This window comes from Manacus vitellinus, unplaced genomic scaffold (assembly GCF_001715985.3).
Source record: "Manacus vitellinus isolate BGI_N305 unplaced genomic scaffold, ASM171598v3 scaffold_27_pilon, whole genome shotgun sequence".
Taxonomy (NCBI): domain Eukaryota; kingdom Metazoa; phylum Chordata; class Aves; order Passeriformes; family Pipridae; genus Manacus; species Manacus vitellinus.
In genome coordinates, this window is record NW_021940039.1 from 8,053,881 (window position 1) to 8,073,454 (window position 19,574).

General features: G+C 50.8%; 1 protein-coding gene across 1 annotated transcript in view; it reads left to right on the forward strand.

Moving 5' to 3' along the window:
• ASTN2 (astrotactin 2) overlaps positions 1-10,079 on the forward strand; it is a 272,653-nt gene extending 262,574 nt beyond the window's left edge. The window contains exons 20-22 of the mRNA XM_018074363.3: positions 2,051-2,151; positions 3,401-3,584; positions 9,414-10,079. Coding sequence (XP_017929852.1) covers positions 2,051-2,151; positions 3,401-3,584; positions 9,414-9,651 — 523 coding nt within the window. The 3' untranslated portion in view covers positions 9,652-10,079. The remainder of the gene's footprint in view (positions 1-2,050; positions 2,152-3,400; positions 3,585-9,413) is intronic.
• The last annotated feature ends 9,495 nt before the right edge of the window (positions 10,080-19,574 follow it).

Genomic DNA, 19,574 nt, shown 5'->3' on the forward strand with positions numbered 1-19,574 from the left:
GTGAAGTGGGCACTAATTGCTGAATATTACAATTGTGTTTTGATAAAAGTCTGCTGTTTTTCAAGGAAAGTGCTCTGGCACTGATTGCCTCGGTGCTAATGGAGCCAGCCTTGCTGTCTGAGCTAATGTGTAACCTCTACTCACCCTTTTACGAAAGAAAACACAACAACACAGCCGCTGTGGCTCGGCAGGTGACCCCAGGATGGGGATGGAGAGCAGCTCACAGCAGTACCCTGAGGTTAAGTCCTCTTACTGCTTGTTGTGCTTATGCTGATGAGCAAGAGCCTTGTCTGCTGCTGAACACTGGATGGGCAGCAGGACTCCTGGATCTCAGCCCAGTTCCTCATCTTACTGTGGCTGGGGGCCCCCACCCAACACAGGGTGTCCCCATTCCTGTTCCTTTGTGGACCTGGAAACAGGGGGATTCGTGGACCTTACCTGCTCACAGCAGGACACTCCTCGCTCCCCTTGAACCTCTCCTCTGCTGAAGGGAGGAGGAGGGATGGTGGCACCTCCAGGGTGGGATGCAAAGCCCTGAAGTCAGACTCCTGCCTGGCATTCCGTATTACCCTATTGCTCTGTCTGTCCCTTAATTATAGCGGGAGAACAGCCTGTGTGTGGTACTTGTGAAGTCTCACAGAGCGGACGTCCTTCCTGAGGTGCTCCCACTCTGAGCAACGCTCCTGGTAAATTAAGGAAAATGATGTCATGCCAAGGCATTAAATAGCATCTCCTTGGGTGAGCTCAGCGTGTGCGTCCCCTGCGTGCCCCAGCTTTGCAAGAATGGGAGTTGTCCCTGCACACAAGTGGGTTCCTTGGCAGTCTGCTGGCATCCTTTCAGACAGCGAGCATTGTTAAGGAGCTAATGCTAATTGCTTGGAGGGAATATGTCCTGTGCTGGGAATTGCTACTGTGCAAATGTCAGCCCTTATCAGCCACGTGTGGGGTGTGCAGGGCCTGCAGGGAGGAGAGAGGGGGGCTGGCAGTGCTGGTGTGTGGGGTGAGGAAAAGGGAGGCATTGCTTCTGTCCCTCCCAAGGATGCTAAGGACTTAAAGACCATTCCTTAAATAAACATACCTCAGGGTCTCAATCCCATTTAAGCTTCAGCTGCTTTCATGCTACTCCTTGCACTCAGTTGCAAAAGCTGCTCGGTTTTACCTTAGGATAAGGAGTGGTGCTGTGCTGTTTCTCAGGAGCTGGGTACCCCACCCCTCAGACCTCCGAGGGGTTCAAACCAGCTCCTGCACTTTGTCAAAGCCAGCTCGAGTTTCCATGCCTGGCTCAGAGTGAATAAATATGAACCGATGCCTTTAGGAGAGTGGACAGAAGATTGTCACGCCTGCTGCGAAGAAGCATTCTCAGTTTGGAGCTTTGATGCTCTGAGCAGGACTCCGAGCTCAGCATCCTGGGATGTCCCATGCAGCCACAGCCTGTTTGTTCAATGCTCCATCCGGCACAAAAGCTGTATTTTGCTGTCAGATGCTCTCCATTAGCTTCAAGTGTGAAATTATCATTCCCACCCTTTTACCAACCCCACCCTGGTGAGGAAATGAGGGAGCAAACAACTCAAGGGCCGTTCACAGGACGAGTACGAGCTGTCACTTGTCAGCACACAGCCCACTTACAGCAAGAATTACTGCCCTGCTCTCAGGAGGGCCAGAGAGGAGCCCGACTCACAGACACCACCGTGTTATAATGTTCACAATGGTGCATGGCAAAGCAGCCCTGAGATGTTTGCATCCCTCCCCAGTCAGGAAGATGCAGGTGCAGCCCCACGGGGCTCCCCACGATGGGGGGAGAGGAAACAGAGCCCCACAGATGCTGTGAGGGGGTGTGGTGGTCTGTGCCCCCACCCCTGGCACCTGTCCCTGCGTGCTCTCCTGTTCTGAGCCCCAGATCATCTCACATCCTCCTTGAGATGCCAAACCTGACTGATAGTGCCTGGACCATGTTTTTCCTTTCTCTTCTGAAGGCCAGTTCCCATAACAACCTGGAGGTGTGGGACTGAGGGATAAAGACATTATTTTCCTTTTCCTTCCTGCCTTCCAGATTTACCCTCTACGCGGTGGATACGCGAGGGAGACACTCAGAGCTGAGCACGGTCACCCTGAGGACAGCCTGCCCACTGGTAGACGACAGCAAGGCAGAAGGTCAGTGTTCAGGCACCTCATTTTCCATGACTGGAGACATTTCCTGCTAATTTTGATTTTCCTCTCTTGGTTGTACTCCCTCAAACCTGTCCAGTGCCCCCTCTCCCAGTGTGAAGGCTCCTGTAAATTCACCCACAGGCACAGGGATGTTCATCTGGGGAGAGGGTGACAAATTGCAGGAGTGTCCAGGAGCAAAGTTTCCTCGGCTGGACAGCTGGTGGCTCCGTGGTCCTATGCCACACAGTGCCACGGCATGCTTCCCACATACAGCTGTGGGAGCTGGTACCATGTGTTTGCCACACTTTTCCTGGAAAAAGAGTGATCCCTTCTTACAAATGTGGGAGAGCAGCCCTGGCTGGGCTGCAAGGAGCCATGCAGGGCACCATGAGCTCCAGGTGTTTGAAGGAATGCTGGTGGCAGATGGATCAGTTCTGAAACAGAAACACCAAAAAAAAACCCCAGCCACTTTTGCACATTTGCTTTGTTCAGTTCTGAAACAGATCCCATTTGTTTGTTCTTATGCCCAGAGCACCTGGCTGCTTTCAGATTTAAAAAGATTTCTCTTAGTTGATCAGCAGGTTACCTGTTCTCTTCCTTGCTTGCTTTCCATTTGGAAAAGCACACAGAAGAAAGTTTTGGTTCATGCCTTGTTCCATGTTCAATAAGATAAGTATTCCCAGGAAAAATGAGCAAATGGGAGGCTAACAAAAAGGAAGGAGATGTATTTTTGTGCATTTTTGATCTCTGGAAAGAGAATGTTTCTACAGCAGGGAGTGCATCCTCTCATTCAGTACATCTGAGCTGCTCCAGCTGATGCCCACGATGATGAGGTGCTGCATTTCTGGCTGAAGGACCATCTTGCTATCAACAGTGTTGTTTTCTTCCTGCCCTTTAGCACCATAGCTGTGCAATGGCTTTTGGTTTGGTGGATTTGGGAAGAGCTTGCCTGCCCTACCTGTGAGGATAAGGCTGTGCCTGCCTGTGCTGGCAGCTTTCTGCCTCTCCTTCTCCTGCTCCTTCATGGATTGTTGCTGGAGTCTTTGGGGCTGCTCTGCTTGTACAGGGCACCCACTGCAGGATTAGCCTGAAGAATTGCTCAGTGCTCTCCAGGTCACTAAACCCGGCTGCAGGCAGCCCCAAGGGACTGGCAGTTGTCCCAGTTGCCAGCCCTGCCAAGGGTGTCACTTCTCCTCTTACCATGTTAGCACCTTCAGGCTGCTCATTAATCCCATCCCCTGATCCTTTCCAGAGATAGCTGACAAAATCTACAACCTCTACAATGGCTACACCAGTGGGAAGGAGCAGCAGACAGCCTATAATACACTGATGGAGGTCTCTGCTTCCATGCTCTTCCGAGTCCAGCACCACTACAACTCCCACTACGAGAAGTTCGGAGACTTCGTCTGGCGCAGTGAGGACGAGCTGGGGCCCAGGTACCTGTCCCTTCCCTGCATCCTCCCCTGCCCCACGCCCAGAGCACCCCTCTGCTTGGCCACTGTGGATGTGACACCCCTGCCTCCTCCTTGGAGATGAGAGCAGTCCCCTTTTGGTGTTCACCAAGCTGTCCTGCATCTCCTCAGACCACCAGTTCCTGCTCGGTCTTTGGATGAGTGCTGGTGGGACACCTGGCAGCTGGGTGGTCTTGGGATGAATGTTTGTATAACAGGTTGTTTGAACCAGGCTGGTGATGCTGTGGATGAACTGGGTGCTTGGAAACACTGGGGAGTGGGTGGCAAAGGGTATAATTTAGGCCTGGAAAAGTTTTTCCTTCTCTCCCCCTTGCCTGTTGGATGTGGCTGAGGATCTGTGTGTAATACCAGGATAACAACTCCTCACAACAGTTTACACCCCTTCTGGACATAAATCCAAGCTGGTCTGGGGCTTGTCCTCTGCCAGAGATGACCTTGGTCATAGTTTCTTTGGTGGTTCATTAGCCTCTGGCACAGAGCCATTCTCATCCTTCCCGTTGCCTTCCTCCTCCTTTGATGACACTGCAGGCTTGTTTGTCCTTTGCAATTGTTCCTCTCCTTCTAAATCCCTGGGAACCATCAGACTCTTCTTACACATCCTTATTTCCCCTGTTACTTGAGATCCAACCCCCTGAAGGTTGCTGTCTAACCCGATACCTGCATCAGGCCATGGGACTTGCAAGGTGACATTTAAATTGCCTGTACTGCCCGACTCGGTACCAGCCACCTCTGGAGTCAGTGGTCGATTCAGCTGCTGTCTGTCGTCCTCACCAAGCCACAGGAGCCCCTCCCAGCACTCCTGTGCCCCTGCTCTGCACTTGAGAAATATGGGACTTGCAGCCAAGGAGAAGCATCTATAAATGCCACAGCAGCCAGTGCCAGGCTCGTGACAAGAGCAAAGCTCTGCCACCCAGCCTGGCTTCTCAGGGAGCTTGCACAGAAACAGAGGCACTGACACAGCAGGAGGCAGTGAGGATTCTTTTTTTGCCGAGAGGGGCCATGTCGTAACACGATTTTAATTGACAGGCTGCTCTCCTTCCCAGGGGGACACTCATTTTCGTACCTTGAAATGTTTATCAGATGAGCCTCAGCTTCGCAGTAAACGTTCGCTCGTAAAACGGAGCGACAAGAGGGAAGTTGATTTGCCTCCGTGTAATAAATACATCACACTGGAGTCCTCGTGAGCCCAGTTTCCATGAAAGCCACAGGTTACTGCAAACAGCTGCTGGCAAGAAGACACACTGACAGCCAGATGTCCCAACCAGACCGTTTACATTAAGGAGACATTAAAAACTTAGCTCATAGGTGGCCCTAAACCAGGACTTTCTGTGGTCAGCAGCATCTCAGCACCTGGCTTACCTCATCCTGCTCGTCTCCTTTAGCAACAACAGCCCCTTTCCTGCTCCCCCCTATTCCTCTCACAAGCACCGAGTGAATCTCACAGAGTTAATTTGCTCCAACAAGACAGAAGAATCTGTCTGAAACAGTGAAGGCTTAATGCTACTGTGCATCCAGGCCTTTGGATCTGTGCAGCCAACGTGCTTCCTGACACAGCCACGGGCAGATTGCACTATTATTTTCCCTTGCTGTGTTTTCAGCGTGATTCTTATGACCACTGCAAGCGGGCTCTGTTTTTTAGGAGGAGCCAGGATAAATAATTAAGTTAAAATCTTGTTTCCATGCTCATACTTGTGGCTACCAGCAACAACGGGGTCAGGACTTGACATCAGCCCAGGGCTCACAAACCTTCCTCTGCCCCAACCAGTGGCCCAGACAGGCAGCCACAGGACAAAGGAGATGAAGTGCATCTCCAGAGCAGCTGCCTTCTGCTACATGGGGGAATGCAATGTTCTGATGGGAGGCTGTGATAAGAGGCCATCAAGTCCTGGACTCACTGTCCTCCCACACGAGGGTCTGGCAGACCTGGGTCAGTTCTCAGTAGAGTGGAAAAAGTTGAATGTATGACAAAATCACCCCATATGGGAACACAGCAGCCAGGGAGCCACCCTCTCCCTGCAACAATCCCAGGAATCTCATCCTTCCCTCCAGCCCAGGTATCATTTCTTTGTTTCTTAATGCTGGCTGGTGCTCTTTTAGTACCTTCCTCCTAGGTGAGATAGGGCTGGGTTTGGCTGGTTCTGGATGTGTTTTCATCCCACACCAGCCATCAAGGTGAGAGAGAGCTGTCCCCTGTGCAGCTGGAGGACAAACATCCCATCAGGAGCATCCCTGGCACTGGGTAGAGCAGAAGGCAACATGTCTCAGGGATCTCAGTGCCCTGTCCCCTGTGCAATCCCTACACTGCACTTCCTTAAAGTGGGGTCATTGGTTCATGCATGAGCCCTTGGGAAGTGCTTGTCCCCTCCCTTTTCCTCTCCCCCACCATACCATGAGGCACCACAGAGGAAAGTAGCTGCAAAGAGCCATCACTATTTTTAAATCCCCCCCTTCATCATCTGTGACTGTGCTTTGGCCTCCTAAATCCACCAAGTGGAGGCCAGAATCAGTCCCTGGCTGGCACCAACCAGTGGGCACCTGGCAGGTGGGAGGGCACTGCTGATCTGTCCCCTGGGCTGTGGGGTGAGGGGTAAGGGGGTCACTTCATCTCTCTGGGGACTGAGAGATTAGGGTCTGGCCACAGGCAGCCATGGGAGTGATACCCCCTCACTCACTCCCCTGCCATCCCCTCCCAATTCCTGCCCCTTAATAAGGCAATAAATTGCCATTTCTGGCAGGGATGAGGTTGGTCAGCATTTAGGAAGATTTCATTTCCAGTATTTGAAAAGGTGGTCGCTCTGACCCGACAGCCCTCCGTAGGGAGCACTTGGGTAATACCCAGGGCTTGATTTATGGTGTTAAATTGGCAGCCCAAAAACTGCTCCCGTAATTTATTGGCCAGTCTTCACCAGAAATCCTCTTTCTCTTTCTCACCCCTCCCCTCACCCGCTCTCTCTCTCTTTCTCCTTGTTTTTTTCTTGAGAGGGAACAGCTGACAGCCGAAAGCTAAATCTAACATTTGCACATGACTTCATTACCCTGCTAAAATAAATTACTCAAAGCAGTAAAACCCATCAAAATTGGGGCTTTGGCACTGGACTTCAAAAGCGAGGGGCCTGATTCCCTCTCCCCCATCGCTCTGTCTCCTCCATGACCACATTTCCCTGTTTTTTCAGCATCCTCATGGGGCCAACCCATTGTGTGCTACATCCCTTAAACATGGGTTCTTCCCTGGGATGAACTACACCAGGCATAGCTGCAGATGCAGTAGGTGTGACCAGCTCCATGAGGAGCCCAGCCTCTGGCACAGGAGACATCAGCAGATTGGGGTGCTTTGACCCTGAACTTCTTGCCATCCTTGAGCTGCTTGTCATACCTAATAACATTTTCCTGGATAAAGAGATCTGAGCATGTATCAGGCAGCAAGGACAACGTGGTGAGTTTTAGCAAAATTCAGAAGGTCATGGAAGTATGATGGAGCAAGTCAGGAAAATGGGAAGGTAGAGAAGGCCGAGGGAAACGGAGGCAAAGGCAGGTTGTGTGGGAGAAAGGTGAGAGATGGGTGAGGAAAGCTGTGCATGGTAGATAAGGAGAAGTAGTGAGAAGGAAGGAGAAGAGCAGAGTGTGGCCTGTGACCTGCAGGTGTGTGCTGGGACATCCCTTCCTTGTGTCCTTGGGGCCAGTCATGGTTAACCCACCACGGAGGGTTCGCCTCGAGGGTTGGTCATGGACACTCATCGTCCCTCCCCTCTTGCTGTGGCTGGGAAAGGCCTTGTGGTGTGCTGGAATAGCAACTAATTTGGGGGGAAAATCCATGGGTTTCTTGCTTGGCCTTTGGATGGACAACTTCCCCATGTAGGCACAGCATTCAGGCCTGTGGACACTGGCACAGGCACAACCAAATGGGCTGGGGAAGGGTCGAGACCCAGTTTTGGCAGTAGAGGTATTTAAGGATAAATCAGGGTGACCGTGGAGCTGCGGCCTTAGAGAGATGAGATTTTTCTTTTGTGAGGAAAAGGGTATTCTGGCTAAATGTTCTCCTGGGCACAGTTAACTTACATAAAAGTCCATCCTGTGAGGTGACTGGGTTCTGTCCTTGCTCAGCCTTCCCTGAAAAAAAGGGAGAATCAGCACAAATTTTAAGAAACGATTTCTCGGCGTTAGGAAGGGCAAACACTAGAAGGAACTCCAGCTCTTGGTTTAGGATCAGGTCAGACAGAAAATCATCAAGGCAGGTTGATCCCAGCAGGAAGTGGCACAGGTGATGACTTTTGGTCCCTTTCAACCACAGTCACTGTGATTTCTTGAAGTTTGGTAACTGTAGTGACAATCACTACAGACTTTGGTTTGCTGCTGAGCTGAGCTTTAATCAATCTTCACTAAAATCATCTAATGCCACTGTGGAATTTAACAGCACGTGTCCAGCAGTAAAGGACCTGTTCATGGCAGTGTGTCAAGTCTTGACATGTAGTGGGAGCACCAGATGCTGCAGAAGGTCAGGTGGCTGCTACGGAGAGTAGCGTGAGTAGAGGTATTATTGTGTCAGAGCTGGACACAGCTCAGCCCATGACATCATTATTACAGATGTGTGTAACTAATGAGGCTTGCATTGCCTAGTCTGGCTTGTCTTTATAGATTAAATCCATGCATGGACATCAGAGAGTGTTGTCCAAGAAGGGCCAACTCCCTTTGCTCTTGCCTTCTCAAAGCTGACCCGGAGCACATCACCCCAGGGAGGAGCAGGACTGTTTTCCCTGTGAAGCCCTGGAGGAGCAGTGGTTTCCTACAGCCTTTCATCCAGTCTTGCCACTCTGGAGGGAGAGGTCCACAGCTGGCTAGGGATGCTGGGATGCCCTGTCACCTCCTGCCACCGTGTCTGCCCTCTGCTCTGGCGCTGGGGTGACCCTGACCAGCCCTTCCCTGGCATCCCACCCCTGGACACTGGGCTTCTGACACTCCCCCCAGGGCTGGGAGCTCAACAAACTGCAACGCTACTCAGCTTTCATAATCAAATAATCCCCATGTTTATGCCTCCCCGACTGACAGTGCTGCCCCTGACATGTCATTATCGGGAATTTACATTCCTGCAGGAACTGCGAAATCCCCTAGCCCTGAATCCAGAGCTTTCCTGTGGCACCAGAGGGAGAGGAAATATTCTGTGATCTTGAGACTTTCAGACCACTGAAGTAAACCCTCTTGCCTCCCTTTGTTTGATTTAGCACTTTGCAGACTCCCACAAGGGGATTCTTGGTTTCTTATGGGTTTATTTTGTTTTGTCTTAATGTGTTGTGCTTTTTTTTTTCCTCACTCTTCTAAGTGTCAATCCTGTTTGCCTCCTGGAGAGTTGGGAAAACAGGAAAGGGAGCACTGGGCTCATCAGTCAGGAGCAGGAGGGTGCTGGGGGTCTCACCAGGACTCATCAGTCAGGAGCAGTAAAGTGCTGGGGGTCTCACCAGGGTTCTTGGGGCCAGCACATGCACTGGGGCCCACCAGGAGCACATGGTGGTGGCAACCATCAAGCAAGGTAGACTGTCCCCAGGGCACACAAGCTGCTCCAGTGGGTCAGACCTCAGGTCCCTCCAGCCCCGGGGCTCTGAAATGGTAGACATATGCAGAACTTTGGGAAAAACAGAGCTTCTCTCCACTCGAAACAGGAAAGACAGTGCCAGGCAATGGGTCTTGTCCATTCTTGTCATGTGACAGAGCTGGTGGTGGAATGCAGAAGTCCCGGTTCCTGGTCTCCCTTGTGCATTGCCCACACACTGCTCTGTCTCCATCTCTGCCTGTCCCCTCCAGGAAGGCTCACCTGATCCTGAGGAGGCTGGAGAAGGTCAGCAGCCACTGCTCGACCCTGCTACGCAGTGCCTACATCCAGAGCCGCACCGAGACCATGCCCTACCTGTTCTGCCGCAGCGAAGAGGTCCGGCCGCCCGGCATGGTCTGGTACAGCATCCTAAAGGACACCAAAGTCACCTGCGAGGAGAAGATGGTCTCCATGCTGCGCAACACGTACGGGGAGTCCAAGGGGCGGTGAGGGAAGGTGCGGGCCTGGAGCTGTGGGAGGCAAAGGGACTCCAAGGAGTCGAGGACTCAGTGTGCTGAGTGGCTGGTGGGGTTTGGGGTCGGGTGATGTTCGGAGGGGGTGGAAGGGGACAGCGAGGCCAAACAGGACTTTTCTCACACAGACGGCAGAGAAACAAGAAATCGGCAAGTTGGATTTTCTTTTCTTTTCTTTTCCTTTTTTTTTTTTTTTTTAAAAGAGGAAAGGAAAGAAAAAAAAAAAAAAGAAATTACCTAATTTGACTCAGCGTAAAAGCCTCTCCTTTTTAATCTTTTCTTACTGAATTTCCTGGACTACACATGCTCCGAAACCCTGGGAGGAGGAGATACCCACTCGAGGCCAGGGCCAGGCAGAGGGGAGCTGCTGGGTGCAGGGTGACCCCCTCCCTGCCTGCCCTGCCTGCCCTGCCTGCTGGGTGCAGGGTGACCCCCTCCCTGCCTGCCCTGCCTGCCCTGCCTGCCCTGCCACCGGGCAGGAGCTGTGGGGCGAGGGGCCCCGGTGCTGTGGTGGCCGAGGACGCCAGGAGGAGGTGGCGTGGGTGGCCGGTGACACCGCACTGCCAGAGAGGGTCCCAGAAGGGATGCCAGGCAGGTGTCAGGACGCTGCAGGCAAGCTGGGCTTTTGTAGCACTCCGAGTCGGCGGAGCGGCTCCGAGCGCAGCCTTCGTTCGCAAGGCTCCCGGCAGCCTGTTCTGTGCATTAAAGATTCATATTAAGTCCATCTTCGCTGCCTCCTTGGTGTTTTTTCCCTCGCGTGGTCTCCCCGGGGAGGGCATCACCCACCACTGCTGGGATGTGGGACCCCAAGAGCTGGATGCATGGAAAGGAGGGAAAAGGGCAGCCTTTCACACAGGGTCCTCTCTCACCCCAACACCCAGCTCAGCCACTGGTCCCAGTGGGAGCTGGAGGCGTGTGGGAAAGCCCAAGAAGAAAGCCAGGGGCTAAAACGACATGGAGGATCTGGTTTCTTTTACTGTCAGATGTGGGTTAGGCTGGCCCAGGCTCCCTGTGGGTAATGGATTTCTCAGCCTGGTAGCCAAACCAAAAAGTGCAGGAGGATGAGAGAGGAAAAAACCAAAAATCAGATCAGCTCAAAGCTATTGCTTTTTCCTTTCTAAGCAAAACAACAAACCTGGAGGGGGAAGGGGGAACAGTGTGGATTGAATGAATCAGTTTAGTCAGCCCAAAGCAAATAGTTTTGTTTAGTTTTTCAGGTTATTTAACCCTTTAGCGTCAAAGCAAACAAGCAGGAGGTGAGTTTCAAAATGAAAATGTTTTGAAACCAAACAAAGGTGCAGGATTTGATGTGGAGGAAGTTCAGCCAGAGACCTTTTTCTTCTTGAGCTAAACCTATTTGCCTGAATTGCACCCACTCAAATAATTCTGATTGTTTCATCCAAGCTGCTTTTTTTCCCCCTGTCTTTGGTTACGTCTCTTCATTGATGTGCATTGGGAAGGACTCCAGTACCTGGTCAAAGTTCTGCTGGAGTTCACAGGAAACTTGGCTGTGACATTGCAGCCTGTGGAGCAAGCTCCACAGCATTACAGGTTGCCCGAGGTCCTAATTTTTAAGCTAAATCCCTTTTTCTGGTGGAGAGGGAGAGGACAGTGACACTGAGGGCTCTGGGCTCTGGATCTCTGTGTCACTGAGGCTTGTACCACACTGAACATGAGGACCGTGGAGGAACGACAACACCACCATATGTGTTAAAGCCTCTCAGTGCTGCTGCTGTTCCCTAACCATCATTTTGCCCTTGGGAGGGCACTGGTGGCCTTGGAGGTTGGTTGTGGGATTGAAGGAGATGACTGTGATTTGCTGCAGATGAATGAAAATTTTGCATCTGCTTGGTTGGAGGTGCCACAAAACAGCAAAACCTGTGAAAAGCCAACATGCTTGTGTCCCAGCTGGTGTCAGACTGAGCCACCCACTTCATGTGCTTCCATGACACAGACTGTGCACTATGGGGAGGTGGAAAACTCCCTAAATCTCTCTTTGGAGCCACTGATGCAGACTGGGACTGATGTGCAGCTTTGAGTGCCACAGTATAAGAAGGATCTAAAGCTATTGGAGAGTGTCCAAAGGAGGGACATGAAGATGATGGAGAGAGGGAAGCTATATGTGGAATGACTGAGATCATTTGGTTTGTTCAGCCTGGAGAAGAGGAGACCAAGGGGAAACAATATCACAGTTTGCAGCTTCCTCACGAGGAGCAGCATAGGGGCAGGCACTGATCTCATCTCTCTGGTGACCAGTGATAGTTCCTGAGGGAATGGCATGAGTATGTGTCAGGGGGTGTTAGGCTGGCTATTGGGAAAAGGTTCTTCACCCAGTGGTTGGGCACTGAACAGGTTCCCCAGGGCAGTGGTCACAGCCCCAAGGCTGCCAGAGGTCGAAGAGCGTTTGGGCAATGCTCTCAGGGGCAGGGGGGGATTGTTGGGGTGTCCTATGCAGGGCCATTGAGTTGGGCTGGATGGTCCCCTTGTGGGTCTTTCCATCACTGCAGGACAGGTCCCCCTGGACATGCCAGGGCTGCCAGGACCAGCAGCAGCCGCACAGAGCCCAGCTGGTCCGTCCCGTCCCTGCTGCTCACACCGGGTGCACCTCCAGGTACTTTGAAGCTGCCTTGTTTTCTCAAGGCTCTGGCCCTCAGCCACGCCTTTCCCCGCACTTTACAAACACGGTGTTTTATTTTGTTTTTGTTTGCTTTGCTCGGGGATGATTCATTTCTCTTGGAAGCCCCGTGCAGCGATGGGGAGCAGCTCTGCAGTGTTGACCGACCTGACGGACAGATTGCTTGTGTTTGCTGACGGGACTGGAGGCAGCCCTAGGTGTGACTGGGGTAATGCTACCCCTGGGAGTCCTGGCCATCAGGAGTGTGGTGCTAGGGACTAGGAACAGGACATGCCAGCCAAAATACAAGGCAGCTGGCGGGATGCCCTTCAGCATGTTGTTATCTGCTCTGACACTGTGAGCTCCTCCACAGTGGTGTGTTTTGCACCTGGGATACCCATCCCTCACAGAGGGGCAAAGCCTGCAGCAAAGCCTGTTTTGCTGCAGATGGTGATGGAAAGGAGACCTTCAGCTGTGGTAGCACTGAGTGGGAACATAACAGGAGCAGCACAGGGACAGGCTGGTTGTCCTTTGGATCCACACTGCAGCTGTGTCCATTGCAGGGGCTTAATGCTTACCTTGGAAGGCTGCTGAGGAGCTTTGCTTCGCATCCTTGGTGAGACTGGCTGTTGTGTACAGAGAGAGTTGTGTGTAAGCCTGTGTTAATATGTACAGAGCAGGTGGAAGAGTCTAGACTCCTGGGCAGGAAGGCTGCGGAGTCTGGGGGCCATTAACCTGTTGAGAAGCACACCTAGCTCCCAGATCAAAGCCAGAAGAGCCCCTGGCTGGTGATGCTACCCCAGCACGGAGTACCCAAGCCAAACAAAACCGAGGAATTCATCGAGGTTACACATCCTCCGGCACACAGCTGAAAGGAAGGGTCTGTATTTTCTCCCTGGAAACTTTGGAGAATGTAACCCTCTGGCTTTCAAGATAAACAGTTGTAGTCACAGCCCAGCAATGCTGGCAGATGGACCCATGCCCGTGGTGTACTCACCCTCCCCCCTGCCCGCCTTCCCCCCACACACACCTCTGCTATTCCTCTGGCTCCCTTAGGGAGAAGGGATCCTTGCTCCAAAACAAAATGCTGCTGCCCCAAGAGATGATTCCCTCTTGCCAACCCATACCTCGACTTTGCTGTGCCACTTAGTGGGCTTTGGCAGAGCATGGCCAATGCTGTCCTCGGTGGGGAGAGCACCAAGGGGTCTATGAAACATGAAAGGTGAGTGAGGAAGAGGGACAAAAATGTGCCATCGTCCAGGTTTAATAGATAAACTACGCACATCCATTTGAAAAGCTGAAATAACTTCCCTGGCAGCATGGCTGGGATGCATAACTTGGCATCAAAGGCTCCTGGATGGAGTCACCAGCTTTAGGATGAGTTCAGGTCAAAAGGAGGAACCTTCTCCCTGTGCTTTTGCAGTGAGTGCATGTGCAGGTAACAGCATCGATAGAGCAGCCATGGGTATGTGCAGGGTGTTCACTGCTCCCTGCACAGCCTGAACCCCCTATCCATGCACCCTCAGCATCCCATAAACTCCAACTCAGCACCAGGAGATGGTTTCTCTGCAGAAGCTTCACATGCCCTTTTAACAGGCACGTTCACTGCTGCTTCCAGCATCCTCTGAGTGTCTCAACGGGCACACGCCCTTCTGAAGGGCACCCCAAATCTGCCACTTGTCTGGCAGCTCAGAGCTGGTGACAGCTGCAGGTCCCCTCCCAGGGCTGCATGGGGCTGTTCCCTCCGGGGCAGCCTGAACAATCCCCATTGTCCCCACGGCCATTGTTCCCCACCACCCTCACCCTGCCGGGCTGCAGCTGGCACAGAGCACAGAGGGGCTGATTGTTTGGGTTGCTGTGCCGCTGATGACACACCACTTTGGGACAGCTTCTTCCCACGGCAAAGGACTCTGGAGTCAAGTGCTGCGTTTGCTCCTTTATTTATTTGTTTGGTTTCTGCTTTTCCTCTTTTCTTTCTTTCTTTTTTTTTTTTTCTTTTAAATTTTTGCTTGGTTGGTTGGGGCTCTGCTGAGTCTAGGGAAGAAGCCAAGGGAGTGCCTGTGGCTGTGCCAGCCCAGGTCCTTGCCATCACAGGGGATGCCTGGAGGGGCACAAAGCCTTGCAGTAGCACTAATGCTTTGCCATGGCAGTGCCCTGTGGTGCCACGGGTGCCTCAGTAGCCTGTGAGCTCATGTCTTGTTGCCCTGGGAGGATGCAAACTGCAAATTGTACCTGCTGGGCCAGAGGCAGGATTAGCTCTCCAGAAGCTGAGCATCACCAGCCTGAATCAATTTGTGCACTGCAAGACACAAAAGAAAAGGTTTCTTGGGGTTTTTTTTCTAAGCACAGTTGGCCTGACTGCCTCCCCAACTGTTGGTGGTCATGGTGATAAACCAGGACCATGGCTCACAGTCCCACTGTGGTTGGGGGGACAGGCTAGGGGCAGTTCTGGCCTTGTGAGTGCCCCTCACAGTGCTGGGCTGAGAATGGGAGGGAGATAAGACTATGCCCAACAGGCTCCTGACAGATCCTGGGCACCAGGAGCTGCCAGGGCTTTGAGGAACAGTTTGAGTCAGTACAATGTGCTTCAGCTTGGGTACTTCATATGGGGCTGTGGGGGTCAGGAGGCTTTAAATGCTCGGCTGGAAAATTTGAGCACTGCAGCATTTATGAAGTGTGCAATAAAAAGGATTCCCTCTCCCTTCCCTGCTCCTGCCCACCCTCCCATCTCTCCAAGCCTGCTTAGCTGTGGCGTGGAGCATTATGGAAACACAGCAGCACCAGGGGAGGACCATGTTATTAAGGTAACATTTTGTAAAGAATCTTCTTATTTTGAGCATGTCTGTGCTACAAGGTGAGTGCCCAAAGGCACAGGTGGGCTTTGACTTGCAGCCAGAATCATCCCCCATATTTCAGCTCTCATCAAAAATGCCAACAGACCTGAAGCATAAGTCAGTTCATCCCTGTAGTCTGGATCAGGATAAAGGGGAGCAGCAGTGATCTTAGATATGGGGCTCTTGCACTTCTTTAAAAAGCTATATGAGTGGGGAAGAGATTTATAAATGGGTAAAATGGGCAGATATCATCTTAAGAGCAGGGCAGGGAGGGGTGATGTTGCTGTTTGGACTAGTTCTTCATTCATCATAAGTAAAGCAATCAAAAAGTTGTAACCTTTTATCTGAAAAAAAAATAGTAATTTCATGGAAGTTGGTTTAAACCACTAACGATCCTCCTTGAGCCCGAGAGAAGTTAACCAAAAGATTCTCAAGACTTTAAAACTATTTTGACACAGTATTGCCTCACTTGTACTGTAAAAAAAGAGAAGATCCTGGTCCTTTGGCTGCATTTTGTCGGAGAACTGAGGCAAGTTGTTGACTTGAATGATGTAGGCAGCAGTTACTCCAGTTCGGGGCAGAGGGGAAAACATGGGGCCATTGTAGTGTCATGGCACTTAATGAGCATCAAAAGGAGAATTCTGACCTGAGAACTGCTCACTTTTCTTCACCTCCCAGATGCGTGCCTGAAAAACTGAGGAGGTGAGATGAACAAGTCCAGGAAAAGGTAGTGCTGGACCACGAAGGTTTTTCTGAGTTTGTGTGTGTGCCTGTGTGCAAGCAAGTGAACACATGGGCACACATCTGCCAGCCTGAACATTCACTTGATTTTCAGATGTACTTGCTTACATGGAAAGAAGCTTTCGTGTATAATTGTGAGTAGTTTCCTTTATATTCCAGTCCTTCCACTGAAGCTTTTTTAAACCTTTGTCTCTGTTTGACCAAATTGTTCTGTTGCTAACAGCTTCATTTTCCCATTAGTAGATGATCTTTAAGGTCCCTTCCAACCCAGGCCATTCTACGATTTCCACAGTTACCAGTCATACTTGTTTGAGAAGCTGTGACTTTGAGCTGGGAGAGGACTTTTTGCCATATGAATTCAGAGCAATTTCCCCAGCTTTTGTACATAATTAATGCAGTCAACTCCTTTTGATTTCATGCAGCCAACAGGAACCACACCTGATGTCACAAGTGCCTGGCAGTCACCAGCACATGGGCACTTGGAGAGGTCAGTGGCCCAGGACAGGTGATGCTGAGTGTGCTGTGACTCCCAGGGGTGGTGGCACAGTGAGGTGACCAGCAGCACTGCTATGGGGATGAAACATTAAAGCTGCCACCCTTGCCAGACCCCAGCCAGATCTAACATCTGCTGGTGGCCACAAGCCCTGTTGCCATCTCACAGGACAGACCTGGCTCAATGCACACATTGATTTTTTTTTCCTCTCCCTCTCTTTAGCCATTGATCTCCAGACAGACACGTAATCTGGACACAGAAACTGTTGTTCTGACTGTGCATTCCAATTGATCCTGGGGTGGTTGTGCACATGCAGGAGGAGTGGAGCTGAGCAGAGCCCAGCAGGAGCGAGCTGCCCGCTGTTCCCTGCCTTCATGGCTACTCCCATCTTAAGGTCTTTATTAATGCTTAATAGATAGTTCAACACACAGCCAATTGATTTGTATATTGCTAAAGACACAGCCCATTTAATACATCGTTCCTGGGCCTTTTTATCTACAGTATGTGCTATTGATAGGGCTGTCTGTGACGCACTTATAGCCCATTAATAATGCACTGACCACAGACAAGGACAGTATAGAAAACACGATGCACTCTTGCTCGTGCTGTTCCTGTCTCTCCCTGCTCAGCATATGGCAGTGGATTTTCACAGGTAAAATGCAAAACAGTTTTACTGAGTCATTTATGTCAGTGTAAAAAAAAAATAAAAAATTAATTTATTCTCATCCCTCAGTCTACTGCCCCCAGCCATCCCGTGGATTGTGTCCTGGATCCCATGGATTCATTTATTGTTCTATGGTATTACTGCCACACTTTTGGAGGGGGCCAAGGTGGTACCAGCCAGTACTGTAACTACATCAGGATGGAAAATAGAGCTGGCTGGCATTAGAGCCCAGTGCTGACCCAAGCAGATGCAAAGGACAATGTGTAACAGGGAAAGCAGAGCTGGTGTTTAACACTGCTGCCCCGTGCATCCCTTCCTTGTCCTCTCTCTGTGCTCCCAGCCTCCACATCTCACCAGGGCTTTCCTGGGCACTTAAATTGTTAATGAGTTTGGGAGTTAACTGGGTTAAAAAGGACTCTTTCTAGGATGAGGGGGTCAATAACTGTCAGGGTTGAACAGCCCCTGTCCTGCCTGTGTGCTCATCCTCAAGGTTTGGAGATGTCGATGATGGATCAATCCACATTTGGAAGCTGAATTGATACAGATTTCTCAGTAGAGCAGCATAAAGTCCTTTCCTTTGGCAGGGTCTGTGTGTGGGCAGTGAGTTGGGTCTGTACCATGGCCCCCATACACAGTGTGGGGGGTCCTGCTGGAGCAACAATGGTGAGGGAGCAGCACAGCAGGACCAGCGCGGCTGGAACTGAGGGGAGGCAGAGCCCCTGAGGGAGGAAAATCTGTGAAGCTGATGGGCCAGAACAGTGCCAAAGGACTTTACCATTAGTGATCATCAACTGAAATGCCCAGGGAAGCTGTCCCTGGCTGGGGCAGGTGGGCTGCACAAGCTGTGCAGGGCTGAGCCCTGGGCTGCTGCAGGCTTTGCTGGAGCTGCATCTCGTCCAGCCCACCCTCCTCTCCACAAACATCTGCTGTGGCAACAAATGTCACATTTCTGGTGCTGTAGGACCAAAAGCTGCTTAAGCCAATTAAGGTTATTTCACTCATTAGCAAGACCTGACACCCCTGTGGCTGGAGTCCAGCCCGTTCCCTCTGGACCTGTTCATGCCTGTGGGCACGATGTGCCCATCACTGTGCCAACCAAAATGATGATGTTGGGTTGCACAGTCTCATTCTCCAGGAGGAGAGACATGCATCTTCACTGCAGGTGAGCCAGCTCTGAGGAGGGGTGGGAACCAGGTCAGGCTGGTATGTGTGTACATGTTGTGTGTTTGTACTGGGCACAGGGCTTTATCATCACCAGACATGCACGAGCTCACTGTGCATACCTTACCAGGCCTTGGTCTGGCAGGGACTCTGCAAGCCCAGCTATCTCTTCACCACTGGAGACTGATTTATCTCTATTTGTCTGATTTCTCATGTGTCCAAAGGCTCTCTGCATTCAGATGTTAAGCTCTGTAGCTGCACATAGTTTGTTTTTAGCCCTCCTTTCCTCCTAGGTAATACCCTTGAGTCAAGGTACATTCCCACTGGGACTTGTTTTCTAGATGACCATGTTCCACATGTGATGGAGAGGGCGAGCAGAAAACATGGACAGCTTGAAAAACAAAGCAAATTCTTGTTAAAATTAGAAGTGTTCAACCTTCACATTTTCAACCCTCTCACACCAAAACCTCCACCAAGCACCAGCCTGCCCTGAGAGAAGCAGGACCCAAACCACCTTGTCAGAGCCAAACCCACTGGAGGTGAAACAAGCTCTTGGGCTCACGTGGCTCCGGCTGGCGCTGCCTCCCTCCATCCACTGTCGAAACACGGCAGTTTTCCAAACCCCTGCCCAAAAGCAAAGACCTGCAGGACGTGGACAGGGCGCTGTGCAGCTGTGCAGCCAGATGTGGGACCCCACAGCCACACTCAACACCCCCACGGGTACCCGGCGCTGCTCGGGGCCGGCTCGACCGAAAGCAAAGGAGACGTGGCAAGAGCGAGGGGTCCAGTTCAGAACTCTTTAATACAAGCTTATATTGTTTGTGTTTCTGATTCTCTGTTCTCCCAACATCTGGGGACATTAACCCTCATATGTGTGTGAGCATGTGTATGAAGATATATACAAAATCACACAGTTAAATATTTAAGCATACAAGGTATTATATATTTATATAATATAGAACTTTAGGGTATAGGAATCAACAATGGCAAAATATTTCTGATGAATCTGACATAACTTTTTTTTTTTTTTTGGAGTGAAACATGACCTGTTTTTGAAAGACCAGAGGAAGTTGTTGCTTATTAAAAGAAAGAGAAAAAAACCTGTATAAAGAAATTCTGTGAAAATGATTTAAAAAACATCATGAACCAAAAAAAGGACAACTGTTAAAAACTGTATTGAAAAAAAATAAATTAGATGAACAATTGTGTAAATATAAATTAAAAAAGATGACAATCTTAATAAATAAGCTTTACTATTTACATCTTTATATATTGCTTGGAGACTTAAATTAGATCCGTTAAAAACAAACGAACGCAAAATAAAACCCAAAATCGGAGCAGCAAACGTACAGGCGTGAGGTACAGAATTAAGGGTTGAACTGTATTTTGCTTG